The sequence below is a fragment of the Dermacentor albipictus genome, chromosome 4, assembly GCF_038994185.2.
Source record: "Dermacentor albipictus isolate Rhodes 1998 colony chromosome 4, USDA_Dalb.pri_finalv2, whole genome shotgun sequence".
In the NCBI taxonomy this organism is placed as follows: domain Eukaryota; kingdom Metazoa; phylum Arthropoda; class Arachnida; order Ixodida; family Ixodidae; genus Dermacentor; species Dermacentor albipictus.
In genome coordinates, this window is record NC_091824.1 from 72,092,523 (window position 1) to 72,115,212 (window position 22,690).

At 48.2% G+C, this 22,690-nt stretch overlaps 1 protein-coding gene and 1 long non-coding RNA gene across 5 annotated transcripts in view; one reads left to right on the forward strand and one right to left on the reverse strand.

Annotated features, from left to right (window-relative positions):
- LOC135902070 (uncharacterized) overlaps positions 1 to 22,690 on the forward strand; it is a 750,038-nt gene that overhangs the window by 542,302 nt on the left and 185,046 nt on the right. The gene's annotated exons all lie outside the window — the stretch shown is intronic.
- LOC135902064 (uncharacterized) overlaps positions 1 to 22,690 on the reverse strand; it is a 79,936-nt gene that overhangs the window by 27,016 nt on the left and 30,230 nt on the right. For all 4 annotated transcript variants that reach the window (XM_065431962.2, XM_065431964.2, XM_070537071.1 and 1 more), the window contains one exon: positions 20,524 to 20,641. In XM_065431962.2, coding sequence (XP_065288034.1) covers positions 20,524 to 20,641 — 118 coding nt within the window. The remainder of the gene's footprint in view (positions 1 to 20,523; positions 20,642 to 22,690) is intronic.

Consider the following 22,690-nt stretch of genomic DNA (forward strand, 5'->3'; position numbering starts at 1 on the left):
AAGCCCAAACCACACGCACGATTGCGGACGTGCGCCAGCTCGCGTCCGCGCGCCCTCGCGCACGAAGACAGAGCGGTACGGCTCATACGCGTGATAGTGATAGGGATCTAAAGAAAGGAAAGACACTTGATTGCTCATACGCGTCCAAACGCATCGCGAACTCGGTGAACAGCTCCTCTGTTATCGAGCGTTTGCGCTGCCTCGCGTCGGCACGCCTCGCTGCGCAACTACGGCATGGTTCATTCAACTCTCAGTGAAGAAGATTGATATAATGCAAGAAAGTGCTTATATTTCCTTTTTGTGCTGATCTGACAACTCTAAATATATAACAGGTACATTTACAGATATCCAAGCATTTTGAAACACTGTCATTAACAAACAAAGTACGAAGTGGTGTCTATCAAGGCGTCTGAGAATGAGACTAGAGAGCGCGCGCTGTCGCGCGTCTTTGGGGATGCAAACCACCATTCCCCGCGAGGCGCTTCAGGCGGAAGGCGTGTAGACGTGAGCTTGCGCCCTTCCGCAAGCGTACGCGTGACCTGGGCTTTAGAAGGAAGCACAAGCTCGCAGTCAACTTCGATGTAGCCTATGTGGATACGCCGAAATGCTTTCATTGCGATAGGAATTCCATGAATACTCATGACGAATTTTCGCCGTCGCTGTCGCCTTGATGCTCCGTATCAAGTCCAAGTGCGGTAAAGTGTTATCGTGCCCCACGCGCTGAACGTCACCAGCGGCAAGGAAAGCATGCGTGAGTGTATCAAAGAGGATAGTTTCATGGTGGCGCCTACTTGCCGCGTGCTTAATGTTGGAGGTCACGTGATCGAGGGTGCGATAAGTGTATCGGATGCGGAAGGTGGGTTCCGCATGGCTTTCCATGCACCTGAGGAGGCGGGACATATACACCACCCACGCACCGCATCTTGGAGTTAGTCTGCGGCGGGTGCAAAGCTTGGGGGTGAGCTGGTGTAGCTGGCACCTTGAACGCCCCTGCGCGCCTTGTGTCAGAGGCCTCGTAAGCACAAGTTTTCGAGACGCGCTAAAACGAGAGGCAACACGAAGCTGTCGCCCCATGTTGGCGCCACCCTTCCCGAGGCCAGCTTTGTGACGGGAAGTGTTGGTCATCACCGAGCGAGATTTGTTCATGTCTCCCCTTGTGCACACGACACCAAAATCGTTATAGCATCTAGTAAGTGAATGTTTACTGCGATATCTACCACCGATATAACTACGAACCTTGCTTCGTGCAGCTGAGCTCTTTGCTATCACTAACAAAGATTCGCCGTATTGGCGAAACAGCACCTCTGCTTCTTTCTTTTTATTTATTTGAGACCACTTCTAGACTGATTTAAGTTTTTGCATATGAAAAAGATAAGTAAATTCCTTTGACACTTGGAAAGAAAGGCTTTAATCGGAGCTTTACCTTTCTGCAAACATTTTCGATAATAGCCAGGTTTAGTAAACTCCGCAGTTTACAAACACGCTCTGCGCTAAAAACAGGTACTGCATTTTTGTAACCTGATTCTTATAGTCTATATAATGCTGTCAAATTTGGTACGGGAATTTACTGTTGATGTCATATATTAAACATCTTTACGAGCCTTTTGCCAAGTTACTAATAACAAATCCGGGGTATATTGTCCAGATTAGTACGAGGTATGTTAAAAAAGTTTAGAACCTTCTTCTTTTCCACGTAAATCAATAAAGTACCAGCGGCTTCCTTCGGACAAAATAGGTAGGGAACATTCATGCACTTGGGTAAATTTTTTTTTCCACCCACAGAAAGCGTCAGTTGCTGGCAGTCGGCCTGTGAGTGAGGATGTGTAGTGAGCGCTTGTTGGATTTCAGTAAGTTGTAAAATGGCGCAACAACATCACTAGTGATGGTGCATCAAATTTTGTCAAACCCTTGGCGATACCCAAGTGAAAACCGTTCGCAACATTGAACAGGCCTTCGGGGTCGGTTCCATGAGCACCTCATGGATAAAGGAGTGGTACAACCGCCTCAAAGATGGCCGCACATCACAGGACAGCGAACCGCGTTCAGGCAGACCCTCATCAAGCCGAGTTGAAAATGTTATTGAGCAAGCACGGATTTCGGTCATGGAAGACAGTCGCATCATAGTCCCATAACTTGCGAACGAAATGGTGAAAGGCATTGGATCAGTACCTTCAATTTTGACCGGATATTTGGACACGAAGAGAGTGTCCGCGAGATTCGTACCAAAACTGCATGCTAACAATGGAGCAGATGTAATTCCGTCTGCAAATCGCACAGGACCTGCTGGACAATGCAAACAGTAATTGCAAAGAGTAACTGCAAACACTGACCAAAACTTCCTGAACACCGTAATCGCTTACGATGTGTCGTGGGTTTTTGGGTACGAACTACAGACCAAGACGCAGATGCCACAGTGGAACGTCCGACGTCCCCGAGGCTAACAATATCACGGCAGGTCCACAGCAATGTAGTAGACATATTGACCATTTTATTACTGTGAAAACATTAAGTGGCTCTTGGCAAGTGCTATACCTGAAAGACACGGCGTGTAATCGAGTGGTACAAAAAAAATGTCAGTAGCAGCGGCTACTCGTGCGAAAAACAGCTCTAGCGCGTTAAATATGCGGTGCCTGGACACCGCAGATATATTTTTTTAATACAGAAAGCAACAAAGAGCGTTTTAGTGCAATAAAAAAGCAAAAACGAACGCAAAAGTAAAACTGCTCCAACCAGGATTTAGAACGTTCCACTCACGGATCCCAAGCCCGGCACTCCACCGCTACGCGACGCCAGCAGACGAACATTAGTGAATAATTTCCCATTTCAAACTCGAGAAGGAGTTTTAGTTTCGCACAGCTACGTCTCGCACAGACATGGCAGATGCGCTATCACCCAGCAACTAAATCCCACGCCTGTACTACAAAGAAAAATTTGCTGTCCGTATTCAGTACCATGCTCGGAAGTGCCACAACATCGATTTTCACTTGCGATTGGTATTTTAACTTCGAAAAAAGTCCTAAATTAACCGCAGACCCAGGCCACTGTATGGGCTGTTACTGCCGATTTCGATAGCCGTTTCTTGTTCTTCACGCTATGGATATGCAACGTTTTCTTAGTTCAGTGATGCCTTGCAGTCAACATGTCTGTCTAGTCATATATGTTCGTCAGAGACGCGCAGGCTAGCGTTGGGAGCCTTCGGCGATAGCAAATATACCTGTGTTTATGACGCGACACTTCGGCGGTCATCGCTTCTTGTGCTGGCATTGTAGACATGAAAAAATTGTTTATTTAGGAACACCGATGCGAAAGCTGAAATATAGCATGATTTATCTTTGTTAGACTTCTTGATTCCTTAGCCTAGATGCGCCGATAGCGTGAAGATGGACTCGGCGGATACGCTATGCCTAAGCTTCTGTGGGGACCGATCTCAGCGCGGGTAGCTGGCGAAAGCTAAAATGTGTGTATTTGAGCCTCATAACTTTTTGAGTACAATAGGGAAAGTGGAAGCGTGCGAATCACCTCTGCTTTGTTATCGGTGCGATAATATCAGTCAGCGATAAGGTTTGAACTCGAGGTCCGTTGGCGCGCGTCGAACGACTTCTGGATTTCATGTCCACTCCACAACACTGCGACAACGGCGAGAACTCCCAGTCATATGCTACGTGCGAACTACCAAAAAATGCGGCGTCCTCTGCGTTTTGCGTGGTTTCGTTCAAGAATTAATCTATCCGCCCAGTCAAAAGGGAAAATGAAAAAAAATGACTGTGGCTTAGGTAAGGTTAAGCCCAGGATGCGTAGCATACTAGCCTTTATTTTAGTTGTTGAACCACTGTTTAGCCTGGTGAACTGCTGTTGCTTGGCTATATTTTGTTCGGCTAGACGAAGAAACAACTCATGCGTTACTCTGCTTCGCCTTCAAGAGTGGAACGTGACAGCGTTCCCGTCGACCCGCCATTACAATGGGCTACGGCGCAGCGACTACGCGCCCCGCATTGGACGCGGTGAGCGTCGAGCAACGCAGCGTTCGGTGCGGCAACGAAATGTGCGCCTGAGCAAGCGACGCACGCCTGAGCGTTAGAAACAGCTCGTTTCTAAGGCAACACCGCATTCACTAGAGGCGCTTTTGTACCGCTTTGAAGCATCGTACTCGTGGCTCAGTGGTAGCGTCTCCGTCTCACACTCCGGAGACCCTGGTTCGATTCCGACCCAGCCCATCTTGCAAGAGTTGAGCCAAAGCCACTTCTCCTCTGTCGTGACGTCACGGTGTCACGTGGTATTCAAGGCGACACCGCCGCGCCTGAGGAGCTGGGTTGAGCTCTCGTAATATGCTTCGCATAAAAACCGAAAGCGATCTTCAGTGTTCAGTGATCTTCATAAGAGACTAATATGAAGCGATGAAATTGTACAAAGCAGTTGATATTCAGCAGAGCTCGTCCTTGCGTACTGGAACCGGCACGGCACAAACACAACCAGCGCAGTTTCCAGTGCGAACCAGCAAACTGCAGCGAGAACCAGCGCCTGTACAGCACAAACCAGTGCGCCCCAGCGTCATGGCAGTGGAAGCAGCGTCTTTTCCAGTGTGACCCAGCTCTTATACAGCGTTCTCAGTGGTGTCCCAGTAAGTCCCAGCGAGCACCAACTCGCGACCCAGTGCCAAAAAATTGGAGCACACTTAAGCTTCGCCTTCAAGAGTGGAACGCGACAGCGTTCCCGTCGACCCGCCAAGGGGTGTAAGACAATGGGCTACGGGGCAGCCGTCACTTACGAGGCGCCCCGCGTCTCACGCGGTGAGCGTCGAGCAACGCAGCGTTAGGCGTAGCAACGAAACATGCGCCTGAGCAAGTGGAACGAACCAAAGAACTCGGTGTCTCGGAGGGGGAAATGATGCACGCCAGCCAAACGTCGTGATCGGCACGGGCAGACAGATAGGTACATAGTGATCTAAAGAAAGGAAGGACACTTGATTCTGCAACCATACTGCAACCCGTAAAGGAGCAAGGCGAAGCGTCGTCAGGGGAGAGAGAGTCCGGGCCGCGACCCGCCTCACACTGGTCCTCGCACAGCCCCAATGCAAAGCCCCGCAATCTCCCAAAGTAGCGCCATTCGCTTCCCTCCTCCTCCGCTCGGCGCGGCCTCGACGGTAGCGCCGCCGGTGGTGGGCCTGCCGTAGCAGACGACGGCTAACACGCTACGGGAGGAAATCCGCAGAAAAGTTCGTTCGAGCCCTGCGGAGCCGTTTTTTCAATCGAGATCTTTCTTCGTCAGTCGGTAACTGGCCTTTAGAATTTCGTCTTGGAAGTGCGGAAGAAATAGAGAAAAGTACCATTATTCAAGGCGTATTTAAGGCATAAAGAGCGCGACGTTGAGAGTTCGTGTTGCTGAAACACGATGCAAGCACGCGGTGTACTCGAACACGCGCGTAATTAGTAAAATTTCAGGTGTTGACAGCGTTAAAGTATGTGTACGTGGTTTCGCAGGTTAATTCATGTACCTACAGGACACTTTTGTTCGGTCGGCGCGTGAGAGATTCCGGCTGTGTGCGGTCAGCAATGCCTGGCAACAGGGCCATTTTTTTTTTCATTGCGGGTTGCTTTGGTAATCGCGACGATATATTGTTTTTTTTTACAGGTACTGCTCCAGGAGGGCACATGTAATGGCTAACGGAGGCCTCTGAAGAGCACGTAACATTACACTAATGCAGGCGTCGCAGGGAGTGTTCGCATACAAAACTGGCTGTCCGCGATCTTATGCCCGCTTGGTATGCACAGGCTTCGTCGAGCCCCATCCAGCCCTGGTTCTAGCTTTGGTGTTCCCGTTGCCGCTTTGGTGCCCTGGAGGCGCCGACAATAATACGATATAATGACAGGTTGTTACAACTAGTAAATAACATTTATTGAAGAAATGCAATCGCGCCGATGCGCCAACTTCTAAAGCAGCGCTAGCGCGCGAGTATTATGAAACGCCAACGGGGAATTTACCGGCCCACGTACGACTCTATGATCAAAGTGCACGTTAAACATCCTCAGGCGAGCTAGATAAAGTTATCCGGAGCCATCCACTACGAGCTCTTAGCTTTAGTCGCTTCGGTACGTTAAAAACGTTAATTACCCCAAACCAAACCAATACATCCGGGCGTACATTCGAAGCTGACTGCATCGTAAGTCATAGTGAGCCTTGCAAAAGCGTCGAGAATGTGCGAACTTCTGGTGGAGCTCAAAACACACCCTGAATAAAGTCGCTTTTATGTCACAGGCCAGCTGCAGATGCGTGCATTTCACCGCAAGGCGAAACTACATGAAACAAAGAGCACATTCGAAAAAGAAAAGTCAGACAACGCGCTAAAAACCACGCAGAGCATGAACACACACTTTATCGAAGCGGAAGGCGTGAACTAGGCTCAAATAAAGAGGTTGTGAGTGGCCGTGGCCCTTACTTCACTAAGCCGTGCGTTCTTTGCCACTTCCTCGAAGTCAGCCCGCCGGATCCTGCGACTCCACACTTCTTTTTGCGTTGCGCCCGCGGGACGGCAAAGCAAAAAACTTTTTGCCCTCGCTGTGTCTGTTGCGGCAACCGAAGGCGCAGCAGCATGGCGTCGCAATTATGTTCTCGGCCCGGCACATTCTATTACGCTGACGTACTCCGTCAGTCCGCCTGCCGTACTTTCGTCGCGCAGGCCCAACAATGGAGGTCGACGCGCGTTGGAAAGAAAAAAAATATACAAAAGTGCGGCGCCTGCTCCGCGCTGGAAAAAAAATATACAAAAGCGCGGCCCCTGCTTCCAAGTGACACAGATTGGCCAATGGGGGAGCGGAGGAGGCTGGGGAGACAGGAGGCATGGAGGAGGAGGTGCCAGGGTGAGCGGGGTGTCGGAAAGATCAAAGAATGGCGCTACTTTTGAAAAATTGAGGGGCTTTACCCAATGCGCGCTTGGCGCGCCATCTGTCGGGGCAGCGCCGTACATGGAGAGGAGAGGGTCTTCTGTGTTTGCCGCAAGATGCTCTGCGTGTGCGGAAAGCGCAGAAGAAATGTAGCGGAAATGCACTTCGCTACTCGTGTAATTGCGACTTCCGTAAGTTACATGTTCATAATTACCGATATACACCGTAGTATAAATTTCCACGTCTCGTTTCCAAGGCATCACCGCATTCACTAGAGGCGCGTTTCTACCGCTTTGAAGCATAGAACTCGTGGCTAAGAGAAAGGGGAATCTTTGTGCCGTGGTCAGTAAACTGCTCAAGATGCAGGCAACCAGAGACTATTGAGCATATCTTTCTTGATTGTTCAGATGCAATGTTCTTGTGGGACATCCTACAAAGAACGTTGAAAAAGGAATTACCGATAACACCGTACGGCATCCGCTTCTTGCCAACTGAGAACGCAGATATGCCATGTGACATGTTTATGGCAATATGTTTACATAGCCTGTGGAAAACGAGAATGGATGAGCGCCATGAGAGGCTTGTTATTCATCCTGCGAGAGAGCATTTCATTGAAAGCGTGCTATATCTGCGTGAAGCTTATAAAACGAGAACAGAACCACCCGAATGGATGCATATATTGGATGAACTAGCGGTAATCAAGTGTTTTTAACTATTCGCAAGGGCCCAAGACGGTCATTGCTTTTACCATTATGAAGTGTATCTGTTTATGCCGTATGTGTACGTCGAAGACCGGCAATAAAGAAAAAAAAAAACACGTGGCTTAGGGGTAGCGTCTCCATCTCACACTCCGGAGACTCTGGTTCGATTCCCAGCCAGCCCCTCTTGGAAGTTGTTTTTTTTATTTATGAAGTGCCTACCATGATTTATCGCTCACGGCCAACGCCGCGGACGCCGACACCGACGACATCGGCTTTTCTGCGACACGAGCTCCTTAACGCTACCGCGTTAAAACACGCTGGTTTCACACTGGAAGACGCTCGTTCGTGCAATAGGGATGCTACCGGCACTATGCGCGCACCCTGCAAACATCGCAGTTCCCTTTAAGGTGAGGCCCGCGCGAGCGCGCACTTTGGCCACGTCGCAGATCTCTTTTAAGATACGGCGCCCGCGCGACCTAAGCAGCGGTCGAATCGAAGGGCGTAAGTCGCTGTCGCCGTAGAAGAACGCCCTGCTCCCTCCCCCCCCCGCCTCGCCTGACCCCCGTGCCTCGCAGGCGACAGGAAAGGGTGTGCTTCTGCTGTGCCTTTCTGGCTCGCGCACGCGAGATCGAGCCGTGTTCGCCGGCTCACCTCCGCCGCTTTTACTCGCACGTACGGCGCGCGGCGGCAATTTTATAGCTCTTGAAATTTATACGGAACCTCACGGCGACGAGGACAGCAGAATTTATTTATTTATTTGCAGGATACTGCCGGCCTTAGTCTTAGGCCTTGGGCAGGAGTGGCCAGTGCGATATACAGATGAACAAAACAAAACTTAACAGCAAAAATCATTACAAGAATTCAATACATTGCAATAGACATATTCCATGATCCGCACAAGCCGTACAGAGCATTCCAAAGAAAAAAGCATTACAAAATTTCAATATATATATATATATATATATATATATATATATATATATATATATATATATATATATATATATATATAAGTGTATGTTTTAAGCGCATCCCTTCACACAATTTAAAAATTCTTCACGCGTTAAGTGTTATCTTTCAGTTCGCTCCTATTTTTTGTATAACTAACTACTTACGTGTTCTTAACTGCCAGTATCATGTTAATTAACTGTCATGTGCAAACTTGCATTTTTGTTTCCAAACTCAGCTTCTTTCTTATATTACCATACTTGGGCAATTGCTTTTCTTTTTTCTTCCTTTGTTTTCAATTACTGTTCTGCCTTAATGCGTATTCATATACATGCCTACTGTATCGCCCAACTGCCACGCTCTCAAATGAGAGTAGCAGTATTGTAAATAAATAAATAAATATTATATATATATATTGCTACGGCATGAGCCGGGCGAGGAGAAGAGGATGAAGTGAGCTGGTGCAGCCGCAGGACGCCATCTTGACTTTACCATCCATCTCGTCCCTTGAATAAAGCCGGTTTGTTTGACACAATCCAGAACAAGATTGAGACGGCTGTTATGTTGACTCAATGTGGTGCCAAAAATCACCGCATCATCGAGGTAGCACAAACAAATTTCCCATTTAAGTCCACGGAGGATAGTATCCATGAATCGTTCGAATGTTGCTGGCGCGTTACAAAGGCCGAACGGCATAACGTTAAATTCATAAAGGCCGTCTGGTGTCACGACGGCCGTTTTCTCCTTATCGTCTGGGTGCATGGGTATCTGCCAATACCCTGATCGCAAATCCAGTGATGAAAAGTAGGCAGCGGAATGTAGACAGTCGATGACATCATCAATTCTAGGAAGCGGATACACATCCTTTTTGGTGACCGCATTCAGTTTGCTGTAATCATCGCGAAACCGCCACGATCCATCCTTCTTCTTTACTAAGATTACTGGTACTGCCCACGGACTAGAAGACTCTTGGACAACACTTTTCCGCAGCATGTCTTTCACCTGTTCAGCAATAACTGTCCTCGCTGCTGAAGAAACAAGGCTTTTGCCGAATGGGGTGCGCAGATCCGGTGTCAATTTTTTGGCGAGCACGAGAACGCGGGAGTGAAGCCTGTTTGTCGCCTTGTGTGAAATCGAACACAGAAAGATGTGCCCACAAAACTTGTGCGAGAGCGCGGCGCTCATGTGAGGGCAGTGCCTTGTTGATCATTCGTAGGATCTGCTCTTCAGAAATGCTTCTTTGGGGATCGCTAGTATGAGACTGCTCCTCCTCGCTTAGAACTGTAATGGAGCTGTAAGTAATCTCGTCAAATTCAGCAAGCTTCATATCACGCGGGAGAACGGCAGGGACGCAAGAACAACTGAAAGCCCACAAATTGGAGGCGCCATTCACTACACTCACAACAGAGCGTGGTACAAGTACATCTTTCTTTGCGCAGCTCGACGTAAGTGGCTGGACTTGCGCGTCAAACGATGAAAGGTCGGCAGCAGCGAAATTGACAGGGATACGTGACAGCGACCAAGGCGGTAGCAGCAAATCGTTCGAAACAACACAATAGTTTTTCACTGGTAAGGATGTGTCGGCAAGGGTGGCGAGAAGCGCGCTATTCAAAGTAATTTCGCCTGTGCCACAGTTAACGGATGCACCACAATCCTGAAGAAAGTCAATCCCGAGAATCACATCGTGAGTGCATCGCGGTAGTACGAGAAATTCTGTTTTAAGATCTTCTCCTCCGAATAAAACGCTTGCAACACAAATACCAAGGGGAACTAGGCACTCTCCGCTGACACCACGAAACGTCACACCATCATTCCACGGGAACATAACTTTCCTACCCAGCCTCTCTTTGAAAGTCACACTCATGACGGAAACGGTAGCACCAGTGTCCACTAATCCCGTTGCAGGTATACTATCAATTAACACACGCACTTTGTTCTTCACCATCATAATAGGCAGAGGAGTATTTCGCAGATACACAGACTGTCCGGCGACCTTACCTCCATCGGCCGCGCCGGCTAGTTTCCCGACGGCGGTGGAGACGTAGCACGTCGCCGTGGTGACGGTGAACGGCGTTGGCGACTGGTTGGGGGCGTCAGGCTGCGGTCAGAAGCTGGCGAGCCACTCCTTCTACTATACTGACGGAAGGTATTCCTAGGTGGCGCGTCTGTGGTGTTTGCAGGGTCTATCGGCCAACGGTCGTCATAACTATCACGTTCAAAATTAGGCCAAGTTGGTGGTGGGCCATATGTTGTTGTCTGTCGGCGCCCGCGACAAAAACGAGCAATGTGTCCTGAGGCGCCACAGCTGTAACATACTGGAGATGCGCGACCGACGTTGTATGCCTCGGAGTCAACCCTGGGACGCTGCGAATAATAAACGCGATCTTCCGAATTGCGATTCGTGGTGGTAGCTCGACGAGTTCGTTGATCGTGCGTCATGTTGTCGGGAAAGGTACGTCGGTGCTGTCGCAGCTGATCAACTCGACAGTCTGCAACGCCTGGCATGGCAGACAATGCTGACACAGCAGATGCATGTTCTTGAGGTTGGTTGGAAGCGCAACCAAGCTGTTCGACATCCGCCCCTTTGGTGTGTCGTTCAAGTTCTTCACGGACAATTTGCCTTATAGTTGCCGCAAGGTCAAATTGAAAGCTGTAGTTGTGGTTTTCGTCAACGCTTGCCACCGTGGTGACATTGGCTAGCCTGCCAAACTTTGGCGTGATACGGCGCAGCTTCAAGCCCTCAAATGTGCGGCAATGCTTGATGAGGTCGGCGACCGAGGTGAGACTCTCCTTTCCGATTAAATAATTGTAAACATCCTCGGCTATGCCTTTGAGAAGGTGTCCAACCTTGTCCTCTTCGGACATTCGAGGATTGGCAGTCCTGCAAAGCTTCAGGATCGCCTCTATGTACGTAATACAGGTCTCACCTGGGACTTGAGCGCGCTGAAGCAATGTCTGCTCCGCCCGCTTCCGTTTCGTGGTGGAATCGCCAAAGCACTCTGTGAGGTGAGTAACGAAGCTGTCCCACGTTGTGAACGTATCTTCATGGTTCTCGAAACACACTAGCGCCGTGTCTGTGAGGAACAGAACCACATTGTCGAGCTGAGTCGTGGATTTCCAGCCGTTGTACTTGCTCACACGCTTGTAGTGGGTGAGCCATTCCTCCACATCCTCGCCGAATTTTCCAGAGAAAGGGCGGGGCTCCATCTGATGCATCCAGGCGCCGGTTGTTCGCAGTGGAGCAGCCAGAGAAGGCTGTTCTTCGCTGCTGTGGGACATCGGGATCTCAAGTGGTGTTGGAGGCAGTCGAGCGAGGCGTCGGCTCCGGCGTGGCACTTGCTGCAGCAGCTCCGTCGTCTTGGTCAAAGTACCCCGCACCTCCACCACAAAACTGTTACGGTTAATGTTAAACCGGCTTTATTCAAGGGACGGCTTTATTCAAGGGATGACGTACTCCCCTTCATCACCTATGCGTATAATACTGCAAAGCATGAGACGACCGATTACAGTCCTTTTTATCTCCTTTACGGCCGTTAACCGCTAAGCTACATTGACACTATACTACCGTTTGACTTTCACAGCGAGTACTCTGTTGCCAAGACGCTTTGTCTTGCCGAAGAAGCCCGGCGTATCGCTCGTCTTCGTACTGTGGCATAGCAAGACCGATCGAAAGAGCGCTATGACAGCCGACACCAGTCTGTCTCGTACGCCAAAGAAGACTTTGTGTGGTTGTGGACTCCGCAACGTAAACGTGGCTTATGCAAAAAGTTTTTACCCCAGTACACGGGCCCATTCGTCATTGTAGATCGCTTGAGTGACTTGACGTACGTAGTGGCATGCTTGACGTCGACTGGTCGTCCGTCTAGCCGGACCCAGTTATTACATGTTGCCCGTCTTAAGCGGTTTCACCCTACGCTTTCCGAGTGATTTGGACTTGCCCAGCGGGCTTCGTCTGGCAACCGGGGATTGCTACGGCATGAGCCGGGCGAGGAGAAGAGGAAGAAGTGAGCTGGTGCAGCCTCAGGACGCCATCTTGACTTTACCATCCATCTCGTCCCTTGAATAAAGCCGGTTTAACAGTAACCGTAACAATATATATATATATATATATATATTCTATAGAATTGCGCCTTCAGTGTCCATATCGTTGCTATCGCAATAAATTGACGCGCATCCAATTCAAAAACCTGTCACACCATAGTGTGTGACTCTCGCTCAGCCGTTATTAACTTCAGCAAAGGGCGTATTTGTCCCCAAGCTCTTCGCATCCTCTGCCAGGCACCACATTCTAAAGACAGCATCATCTCCCTAACATGGATCCCGGCCCATGCGGGCCCTGTCCACTCACACCTCCGCAATCTCAACGAGGTCACCCACTCCATTGCGCGAGGTCTAGTCAACCGCGCCGGAGTCACTGGAGATGAGTTGGACACCAGGGACAGTCTGACAACTTATAACGATCTTGTTAAGGCCTTTTACCTGTGTCGCCGAATCTTCCCCCCGCCTCACCCAAAGTTCAGCCGGGCGCAGGCTACCACCCTGCGTCTACTACAAACAAACACGTACCCTTCACCCGCCCGCCTCCACCTTATATTTCCGGACGTCTACACTACCCCCAACTGCCGGTGCTGTGGAATTCACCCGGCTACGCTTTCGCATATGCTATGGGAGTGCCCAGCACAGTACGCACAGACTAACACCACGACTCTCTCGTCGAGGTTGCATGAGGCTCTGCGGAGCTCCACCCTCGACGACCAAACCTGGGCGACCCAGCACGCCCGCGAGGCGGCGGCGAGGCAAGCCCTCGACGTCCCTTCGTGGGAGGCGTAGGCCCGGCCATCATAAAGTGCTGGTTCTGCAATAAAAGTTTATTCCTCCTCCTCCTCCTCCAATTCAAATGTTGCAACCCACATGAAGCACTTAAATAAAGGTGTTGCAACTGATTATATTCTGCACGGAGCTTGCACGATAGCGATTATCTGCCTCTCAGTGAAAAGGGTAAGACATCATCCCCGTGACCATGCATTACAGTGTCTATGAAGCTAGCCTCCTTTCCTATGACAGTGTACCTGGCCAGAGTTGGAGTGCCGACGAGAGTGGTTCTGATCCTGAAGATAGTGGAACAATAAACTGCAGTTTAGTACGCGAAAGGCCGGCCAAGTAGATTCACTGATTGCCTAACCTTAGGAAAGTAGGCATAGAATGGTTTGCTTTCTCAATGGAATTCTGCTCTTGATGAGGCATATATGTTAGAGAGGGTACTTGGGTCTCATTTGTTTAATAGCTGGGAAATTCAGTGGGAGAGAATGACCAGTAGAAACGACCCCTGTAAGAGTAATAAAGATGGCAGTGCTGCTCTACGTGAGGCACTGCCTCACGTAGAGCAGCAGTTTGAGATCTATTCGGCAAGGCAGTGGGCCCAGCCATGTTGAAAGTAATCGAAGAGGGCTCGCAAAGAAATGCATGGACGATGGTGAAACCGAACAAAGGAACCTGATGCTCAAACTATTAGTTCACGATCGTCCTTGTATATGATTAGATCATGATGGCACGTAAAAGTATTTCATGTCGAAAGCAGCTGTAGTTAGGCGCGTGCGTCATGTTCCAGTTGCTGGCGTTCTTTCCTTTTGACAGATATTGCTTTGACAAACTGTGTGAGACTGCGGCGCCTTCAAGATCGGCCTACATTCCCCAGTCCTTTGCTTTTCTCGTAGCAGTAAACGCTACGTATAAGCTGCAAGTTCAGTTCGAGTGGCGGCGAAGCTTTCGGCGATAAGCGGTCCAGAACCAACTGTGACGACATCAACAAGGGGTGTTTTGGGAGTTCCGATTGAAGCGGTGCTAGATGAGGCGGAACGTGGGAGGGGTTGCGAGCACTATTAAAACAAAATGCCTTTTGAAATAAAGAAAAATACCATCGGAAGCTTTATTTTATTCAAACAAAATTGCGATTCTTAGGTACTTTTAAGTAGATGAGATGCGCAAAGAAAAGACGTTTGCCTTTTATTTTACAAATTACTACCAAATTTGTTTTTTTTATCGGCTCACTAATCAAGATTAAAGGCGAGTTTACACCTCTGTGGGAAAACGCGCACACATAGCTCGTCGGCTACGATACGATTCCGGTAAATCTCTCGGGGTTTTGCATCTCCATCAGAGGATTTCTGAATCCCTGTGGCATGATTTAGCGCTTGCTGAACGCAGTGTTCCCAAGGTGTGCTGCATCATGAATCAGAGGGTTCAGTGAAAAAGTTTTCACGTGAAGTTCATGACCAAAAAAAACACTGGACTGCGGTCATCTTCAGCGGTCTTCGTGCGACTGCTACGACCGATGGGCTCTTACTTGAGGAAGTGACTAGCGCAAGAGTAGACACGGGGCACAAAAGGGTGACAAGGGCGTGCTTGTCCTTGTCGCCCTTTTGTGCCCCGTGTCTACTCTTGCACTAGTAACTTCAGTATGGAATACCAACTAGCCCGGTCTCACACCCTGCTTCTTACATGGGATTACCCTGGGTGACCAAGGGGTACGTTCAGATGACCAGTCTCCTCACTAGTACGGCTTCAGCTCATTTGTAAACATATGGTTGTTTTCTCACACGATCTGTATTTTCCGTGCTTATCATGACATGTTTCGGTGATTTATTTATTTATTTATTTATTTATTTATTTATTTATTTATTTATTTATTTATTTATTTATTTATTTACCGATGTGTCAGAGCCACCTTGTCACTTTGCACTATAAAGTATTCGAATGCACAGCAGGTTGCACGGTTTGCACCGATCCTGATAAAATAGGTATGTCTGCCCCTAGGTTTACGCGCAAGCACTTTTCTTGCGATCCTGAAAAAGGGCGGTATATAAAGTGCTTTAACTTGTTCGAAACGCACGTCACTCCTTTTGAAGGACATTTAAAACTCGCTGTATCAAACGAAATATGCATTGACCCTAAACGTGAATCTAGATAGTCCGCACCTGCCTCTCAACGAAACATTTAAAAAAATGGCGGATATTTATGGCAGAGACCCAAGGGAAAGAATCCACTTTCGAAGTTCGAACACAACCAGTATATATATTCTGGTTGTTACAGGAAGTTACGATATGTACCTACGTTCTTTATAGCCACTCTAACACTGAGGTGATTGCGCATCAGTGTTGGTCGCGGGCTGCGATGCTTGTGTGCAAGGTCTGTCGTAGCGCATAGTGCCGATATGCACTTCATTAGACAGTTTTAGTTACACGTACGTAGAGCCTTTGCGTACGTAGAGCGTCTACGTGTGAGCAGTGCGCATGCGTACAACGTAGCGGGCGTGCGCGCGTCTCACGGACGTACGTGAGATTCAATTCTTTGCGTGCGTTTCTTGCGCACGTAGACAGCTTCACGCGGGAGTTTCGCAAGATCACGAACAAGCGATAGCGGGCAGCGCGCGCGCAGACGGCTCACATCGAAACACGGCGACAGGATTGAATTGGCTACCGCCATGTTCACCTTTCCCGATAGATGGGGCTACGGGGTCCCTCTTGGCGTGCGTCGCGTACGTGTAGCTAAAAGCGTTTCAGATGGCGTGCACGTAAGGTACGTAGGCTTTTCACGTTGGCGTACGTGAAGCCTCTACGTACGTGTAACTAAAACTGTCGATTTTTTCAGCGCAGCTCTTTGCGCCCGTTTACATATATTTATGGCAGACACGCAAGGGAAAGAATCAGCTTTAGAAGGTTGAACACAACCTGTATGTATATTCTGGTTGTTACAGGAAGTTGCGATGTGTATATTCTGTAGTCACTCTAGTGTTGAGGCACTAATGCATTAATGTTGGTTGCGCATTGCAATTGTTACGTGCAAGGTTTTTCTTAGGGCGTAGTGCTGATGTGTTTCTTTCCTTTAGTGCAGCTCTTAGGCGCCCGTTCGCATGAGGAGAGTCGGCGGTGGCATAACTGAGCGAACGAGCACAGCGAAAGATGAAGGCGCACGCTGATCGCAGAGAGGGATGATATGTGCTAGGAGGAAAGCCAATAGGAAGGTGCAGGGAAACCATGAGGCAGAAAGCGGGGGAGGGTATACGGAGAAAGCGTGGGAAGAGCGCAGTGCGGCGACGACGGCTACGAGATGGCGCCACAGCAGCGCCCGTCGTCTGGGGCGTCTGTCAGCGGCGGATGCTGTGAATCGCGCCCACGCGTCACCCACGCGCTGGCTCTCGCGATCTGCAGATTAGCGAGGCAGTCGCCACGCACTTCGCTCCATATGTAACGTGCCGCACGAGACAGATTTTCCGCGCTAGGCAATATATCGCGAAATGAAAACATCTATAGAGCTGCGCTCAAATTTCGCATTAGGGAGTACTGCAGTTGGCGGTAATTTTCTCTTTTAGCACAGTTAGCACGTAGCTTGTGCCACAAACTATGTGTAATCCTTGATTTATGATATTCAGTCAATTAAACAAAATTATTTTCAGAAATTCGGACTTTAAGTGGAATGATTTTGTTTGAAGTGACCTCTCTATGGCCGCAAAGGCCACCACTCTTCGGTTCAGAGCCCCCTACATAGCTGACATAGAACAAAGTATTGCAACGACATATTGTACTTGGCTGCATGTGCTTCGCCGGATGCAGAATAAATATTGACCAAGGGCCAAGTTAATGGCATGTTTACAAACACGTAAAGTACTAATTCTCGCAGCGTAATCAAGCCGGAGCGGCAGCATGCTTGAATTTCATTGACTTACCATATGACATGAACTCGCTTTTGATAAGGCTTTTGATGAGACTTTTGATGAGGATGAAGTTGGAAACTTACAATGCCCTGTCTACAGTGGAGTCCTGTCTAGTTGAAGGGTGTTCAAAAGCGCTGCCTTAATCGAAACCCTCCCTACAAAAGAAAGAAATTATGCGGATCCTACGCACTGTATGGGAAAGCTCGTAAGTGAAGCCTTAAGTACCGTTTGCGTCGCTCGACGTTAATAGGCGGTGACTTTGACGCTGCCTTTTTAGGCCTTCAGGGTTTAGTGCCATACGACAATGGCGAGTCGACGGTTATCTTAGGTGCATCACCTGTGATGGTCTACGTAGCACGCCTAACACTCAGTGAGACGTGTTGGCTTGGGGCGTTGTTGAGCGCCATTCTTCCTAGCCTGGGAGAATGCACCTTCCCTTCTTACCTCACACGGTGCATCGCATCGTGGCAGAAGTGTAAAATTTTAATTACCATACGGGGCGTTACGTGCAGAAGTTCCAATATGATTATGTGGGACGCGGTAGAGGGGCACTGCGGAATAATCTAGACCACGTGGATTTATTTATTGTGCACCCAAGTCTACGCACGAGAGCGTTTTTGTACTTCGAGCAGGTCAAAACGCGGCTGCAGCGGTTGTAACTGAACCCGTTGCCTCAAACAACGCCATAGCCACAAAGCTACGGCGGCGGGTACAGAAGCGTTTATTAAGGCGGGTGGCTGATTTCCTGGTGTCGTCGAAAACGATGCGAGGCGAGATTGCAGTTTTGTGTCGGAGCACCTTCCGTCACTTGTCCACTTGACAAGGTTGCCACGGCGTTCCTGTGCAGAAATAGCAGTAACGTACCGTTTCTGCTACTTGAATTTAACCTTGAATTTAAATGCATCCGTTTTGTCCGCAACTGCTCCCATGTGTAGCAGCGGCGTTACCTTGTTTTCCTACGCACTTTTCTTTCGCCTGCGCTTCCTCCATGCAAGCGAGCTGCCGCGAGACACAAATTCACTCGTTTCGTGTCTGCATCGGTTCTACCCTACCCTCTCCCTATCCTACCTAGCATTCTATCTGCCTCAACTTTATAGGCTATTTCTCATTAATACCAAGGCAAGCGCTGTAACTTCTGATGTTTAGGCGGGGCACCCACGGATAATGCAGCAGTCTGGAGGATATTGCGGCGACACCCAGGGAGCTCCCGAGAACATTTCCGACGACGTGATGAAAAGAAAAGTCAAAACAGTTTCTCACGTCAGCTTTTCTCTTTACCGCTCTCCTGCCATGTATATACACGTTCTGTACCACTCCCCGACGTGGCGTGCAAGGCAGCAACAGCAGCACTACCAGTGAAAAAGTCGAAGGAAAAGGCACAGAAAGCTAAGCTTTCAGGAAAAAAATAAAGAAGACGAAAAATAAAAATGGCACGACTTACCCGGCGTAGTTGCTCAGTGGCTATGGTGTTGGGCTGCTGAGCACGAGGTCGCGGGATCGAATCCCGGCCACGGCGGCCGCATTTCAATGGGGGCGAAATGCGAAAACACCCGTGTACTTAGATTTAGGTGCACGTTAAAGAACCCCAGGCAGTGAAAATTTCCGGAGTCCTCCACTACGGCGTGCCTCACAATCAGAAAGTGGTTTTGGCACGTAAAACCCCATAATTTTTAAAAATGGCACGACTCTTTTTCTTGCCGGATATCGCGTCACTTCTTCATTTTCTTATTCCGATGGAAGTGTCCCCTCTTGACATAGATGACTCCGAACCCCATAAACCGCTGATGTACCGCCATTTCCTGAATGCATGGGCTTTATGAATGCTTTGTCTACTGCGTATACGTGTGCCTTGGATGCTGTGCGACGTTGTACTACCTTCATGACCGGCGCAGGTGAAACAGTTTTTAGTGTCGTTTCGTTCTTTGTGTCCGAGTGTCTTATTCCTCAGTAACGCAGTGCAATAATTCAACAAGTACAACCCGTCAACCTCAACCTTACCTCTTCTAGTTTTAAACATTTCTGTGCGTGAATATATATGCCATCGTTGTTTTACATATATCGCATGACATAGTCGTAGGTACGCAGGACTTTTTACCGCTCACTCTTAGATGACTTCACAATTCGCGTTTCTCTATCGCTTCGCACGACCAGTACCTATGTACAACGGAAGGTATCCGTATATCGTAAACTAGCGTGGTCGAATCGAAAACCACGAGTTAACCTCATATGATTGTCGTCATAGTCTTCATCTTGCTGCCATCGTCACACACACACTGAATTCACACATATAAGTGCTGGCCTTACGAAATGAAGAAAACGTTTCTTGATCTGGCAGCGCTTCGCGGAACCCCAATGTGTGCTTGATAGTCGGCTATACGCAAAACACTTCCCGTAGCATTGATATGCACAGTGCGTGAGATCCAGTGCCAGCGTGCGTGAAGGCACCCCGTTCATTGTAGAAACAATTGGTGATGATCCTTTCATGATATTAAAGGAAAAAGAAGACGAAAATCTCTGTACAAAGCTCGGATACACCAAAGTATATAGAAACAGTCAGGTATGGAGACGAAATTGCGCCAGATATAGCGAAACGTATGCACAGTCTTCGGTATGTGTCGAACGCTGCAAGACAGCTAGAACATCTAGCTAGAACACCCTTACGCAACGATGCTGTCCTTGATGTATAAGTCGCGAAGATTAGCGTACGACTGTGAGGATATTTTTCTTCCCCTTTCTAGTGTTCTACATGACTGTGTGGTTCAGTTTTATGCATTTGTTAAAACAAGGCCATTCAGAGTGTTTTTCAAGCGGTTGTGAATGAACTTCCTCTAGGTATAGGTCAGTGCACGCAATTTATGTGGTAATTGTGTAATTATTAGCATTTCTACGCGCTTGTTCTGTTCAATAACACACTTCTGTTTACCTGCCGTGAATTTGCTTTTGCAGAATGGTTAAGATGTACCAATTTGGTGTCCTTACTTTGAACCTTCAGATGTGAACTCTTTTGAAACTTAATTTGGTTGTCACAATAATGATTGAGCTGACATTGTATATGAGCACATTCAAAACTTATATTTCTACCGGAATTAACAGATCGTTTTCACGAGTAGGACATTTGCACTAATATAAGGAAGCATGGGATCGTGCAACCAGCAATTTACAATGAGGAGTATTTTGAACTATTGCCCATAAATGGTTGTCGATCTAGCTCGGAAGTTTCAGAAATGTGTTTCAAAAGCTCCTAAGCTCAATGCACGTAGAGGTTAAAACCGTGATAGCGACCCACCATTCTTGGTTCGTTGCTCTGAGGAAGGCAGCGGTTGTCCCAAGCTGAAGATGGGTAAACTTGGGTTAGCCTTTCATTTGTTATGGTCAGGATAATTACGAGCTTCAGGTGTATGATGCTGCAAAAAAACAAGTAGTCTGTCATCTATCCTATAATGGAACTTTTCTATGGCACCTGGCAATACTAATGCGTCGTTCTACAGATGTTAAAGGGTTAAGTAATTTTTCGTTTTACTTTATGCACAAAGCACGCGAATCCTCTCACACAACCTACATACTTCGTGGACCGCGGGAACTCCTACAATAATTTTTTTGAAATGTTTGAGAAAGTTCGCTTGGAACAAGCTGAAACGAACATGTGCCCTTAATATAATAATGACGCCATGTGAAAGTGTAACTTTCAGTATAAAGAATTGCGTTGGCTGGTGATTAAATTGGCGTAGTAGTGTTTAGTAGCAGTTGGTCTTAGCACGGTCCCTGAGTTTGCACGTGAACAACTTCCTGGGCTGGGGCGTTACCAGTTTGGTATCGATTTCTTGGCCACATAGTAGACACTGTCTATGGGTCGGCAGACGTTTTTAAAATCCTTTGCACCATGGCATCAGCTTTCCATGTCATGGTGGATGTAATGAACCAAGTATGAAAACAGCGGCACAGTATTCTTGTCAGCACGGCGCGAATAGAATGCTCCTTTACAGGGTCACGTGCGTTGGTGAAGCTTGTGAAAATTTCGTGAGCGCTGGGACAACGTTTTTTGTGAGGGAATTCACATATGAACATTGCGAGCGATAACTTCTATGAAAGAGGAGATAGCAGCCACGCTGCAAACAGAGCATCAAAATTCAGAACGGCAATTAAGTGAAATTTGCTCATTATGGGCAGAACCCGGACGTGGTCCGATGCTCGGCAGAATGACAGAATATAACCAAAAAATCGAAAACATACGCTCGTGTTTTGAACGCGTCGAGAACTATGTAGACATAAATGATGTACCTGCAGAAAAGAAACTCAAGTTGTTTCTGAACGTACTCAGCGCGCAAGCGTATGCAGCGCTAAAGAACATAACTGTTCCTCATTTGCCTTCTCAGAAGAATTTCGAAGAAATTGAACAGCTTCTGGAAGCTTATTTCATCCCAGCTCACTCAATTATCGCAGAGCGCTGTAAATTCAATCGTCGAATGCAGCAAGAAAATGAAAGTGTCAAGGATTTCATCACTGAACTGAGGCATCTCGCAAGAGACTGCAATAACGGCATGTTGTTAAATGATGCCTTAAGGGACAGACTAGTAGCTGGTTTGCATGATGAGGAAACGAACGGCCTCTTTTTGCCCAGGCTGACTTGACGTTCAAACTGGCGTGCAAAACAACGCTAGAAAAAGAGCTAGCTGCGCAACAGGCGAAGCAAATGCATGAGTTTGACTCAAAACCGTGCAGCGTCAGCGTCATTCAGGGCGAACGTCACCGTGATAAGCAAAAGAAATCGACGACGGTTGCATGGTCAAAAGATAAGCGAGAGGGAGAGCAATGAAGTGCGCGCAGGCATTGCGCAAAACGTCATGCGGCAGAAAAATGTTGGTATCAGAAGCACACCTGCAGAAATTGTAACAAAAAAGGGGCATTTGCAAGCCGTTTGCAAAAGAAGAGCAAAAGCTGTCAGGTATGTCAACACCACACACGACGAATCTGAAGACTTGAGTTGTCAAACTGTGTTCTACACGGGCAAAAGTTCAAGGGGCTACAGCATCGACCTGAACATTGAAGGGAAGACTGTTTCGCTGATAATTGACACCTGTGCAGCGGTCACGATCCTACCAGAGCAGTAGTATCAGCAGTATTTTCCGCATGTCAGATGTGTGGAATCAAAGGTGTCGTTACGCACTTACACAAGAGAAAAGCTGAAGGTACTTGGAACAGCAAACGCGTTAGTCAAACAGGAAGAAAGCGAGATCTCTTTGCCCATAGTGTTAGTGCAGGGAAACAGAACGCCGATGCCCGCTCTTATGTGAAGAGACTGGCTGGAAAAACTGCAGATAAACTGGATAGCAGTACACAGTCTGTCGACGGATAGGCCATTGGAGCAGAGGGTAGAAGCTTTACGGAAGAAGTGTCTCGAGGTTTTCAAGAGCTCCCCGGGTGTCGTCAAAAACTTCGAAGCTCGCATCTTTGTC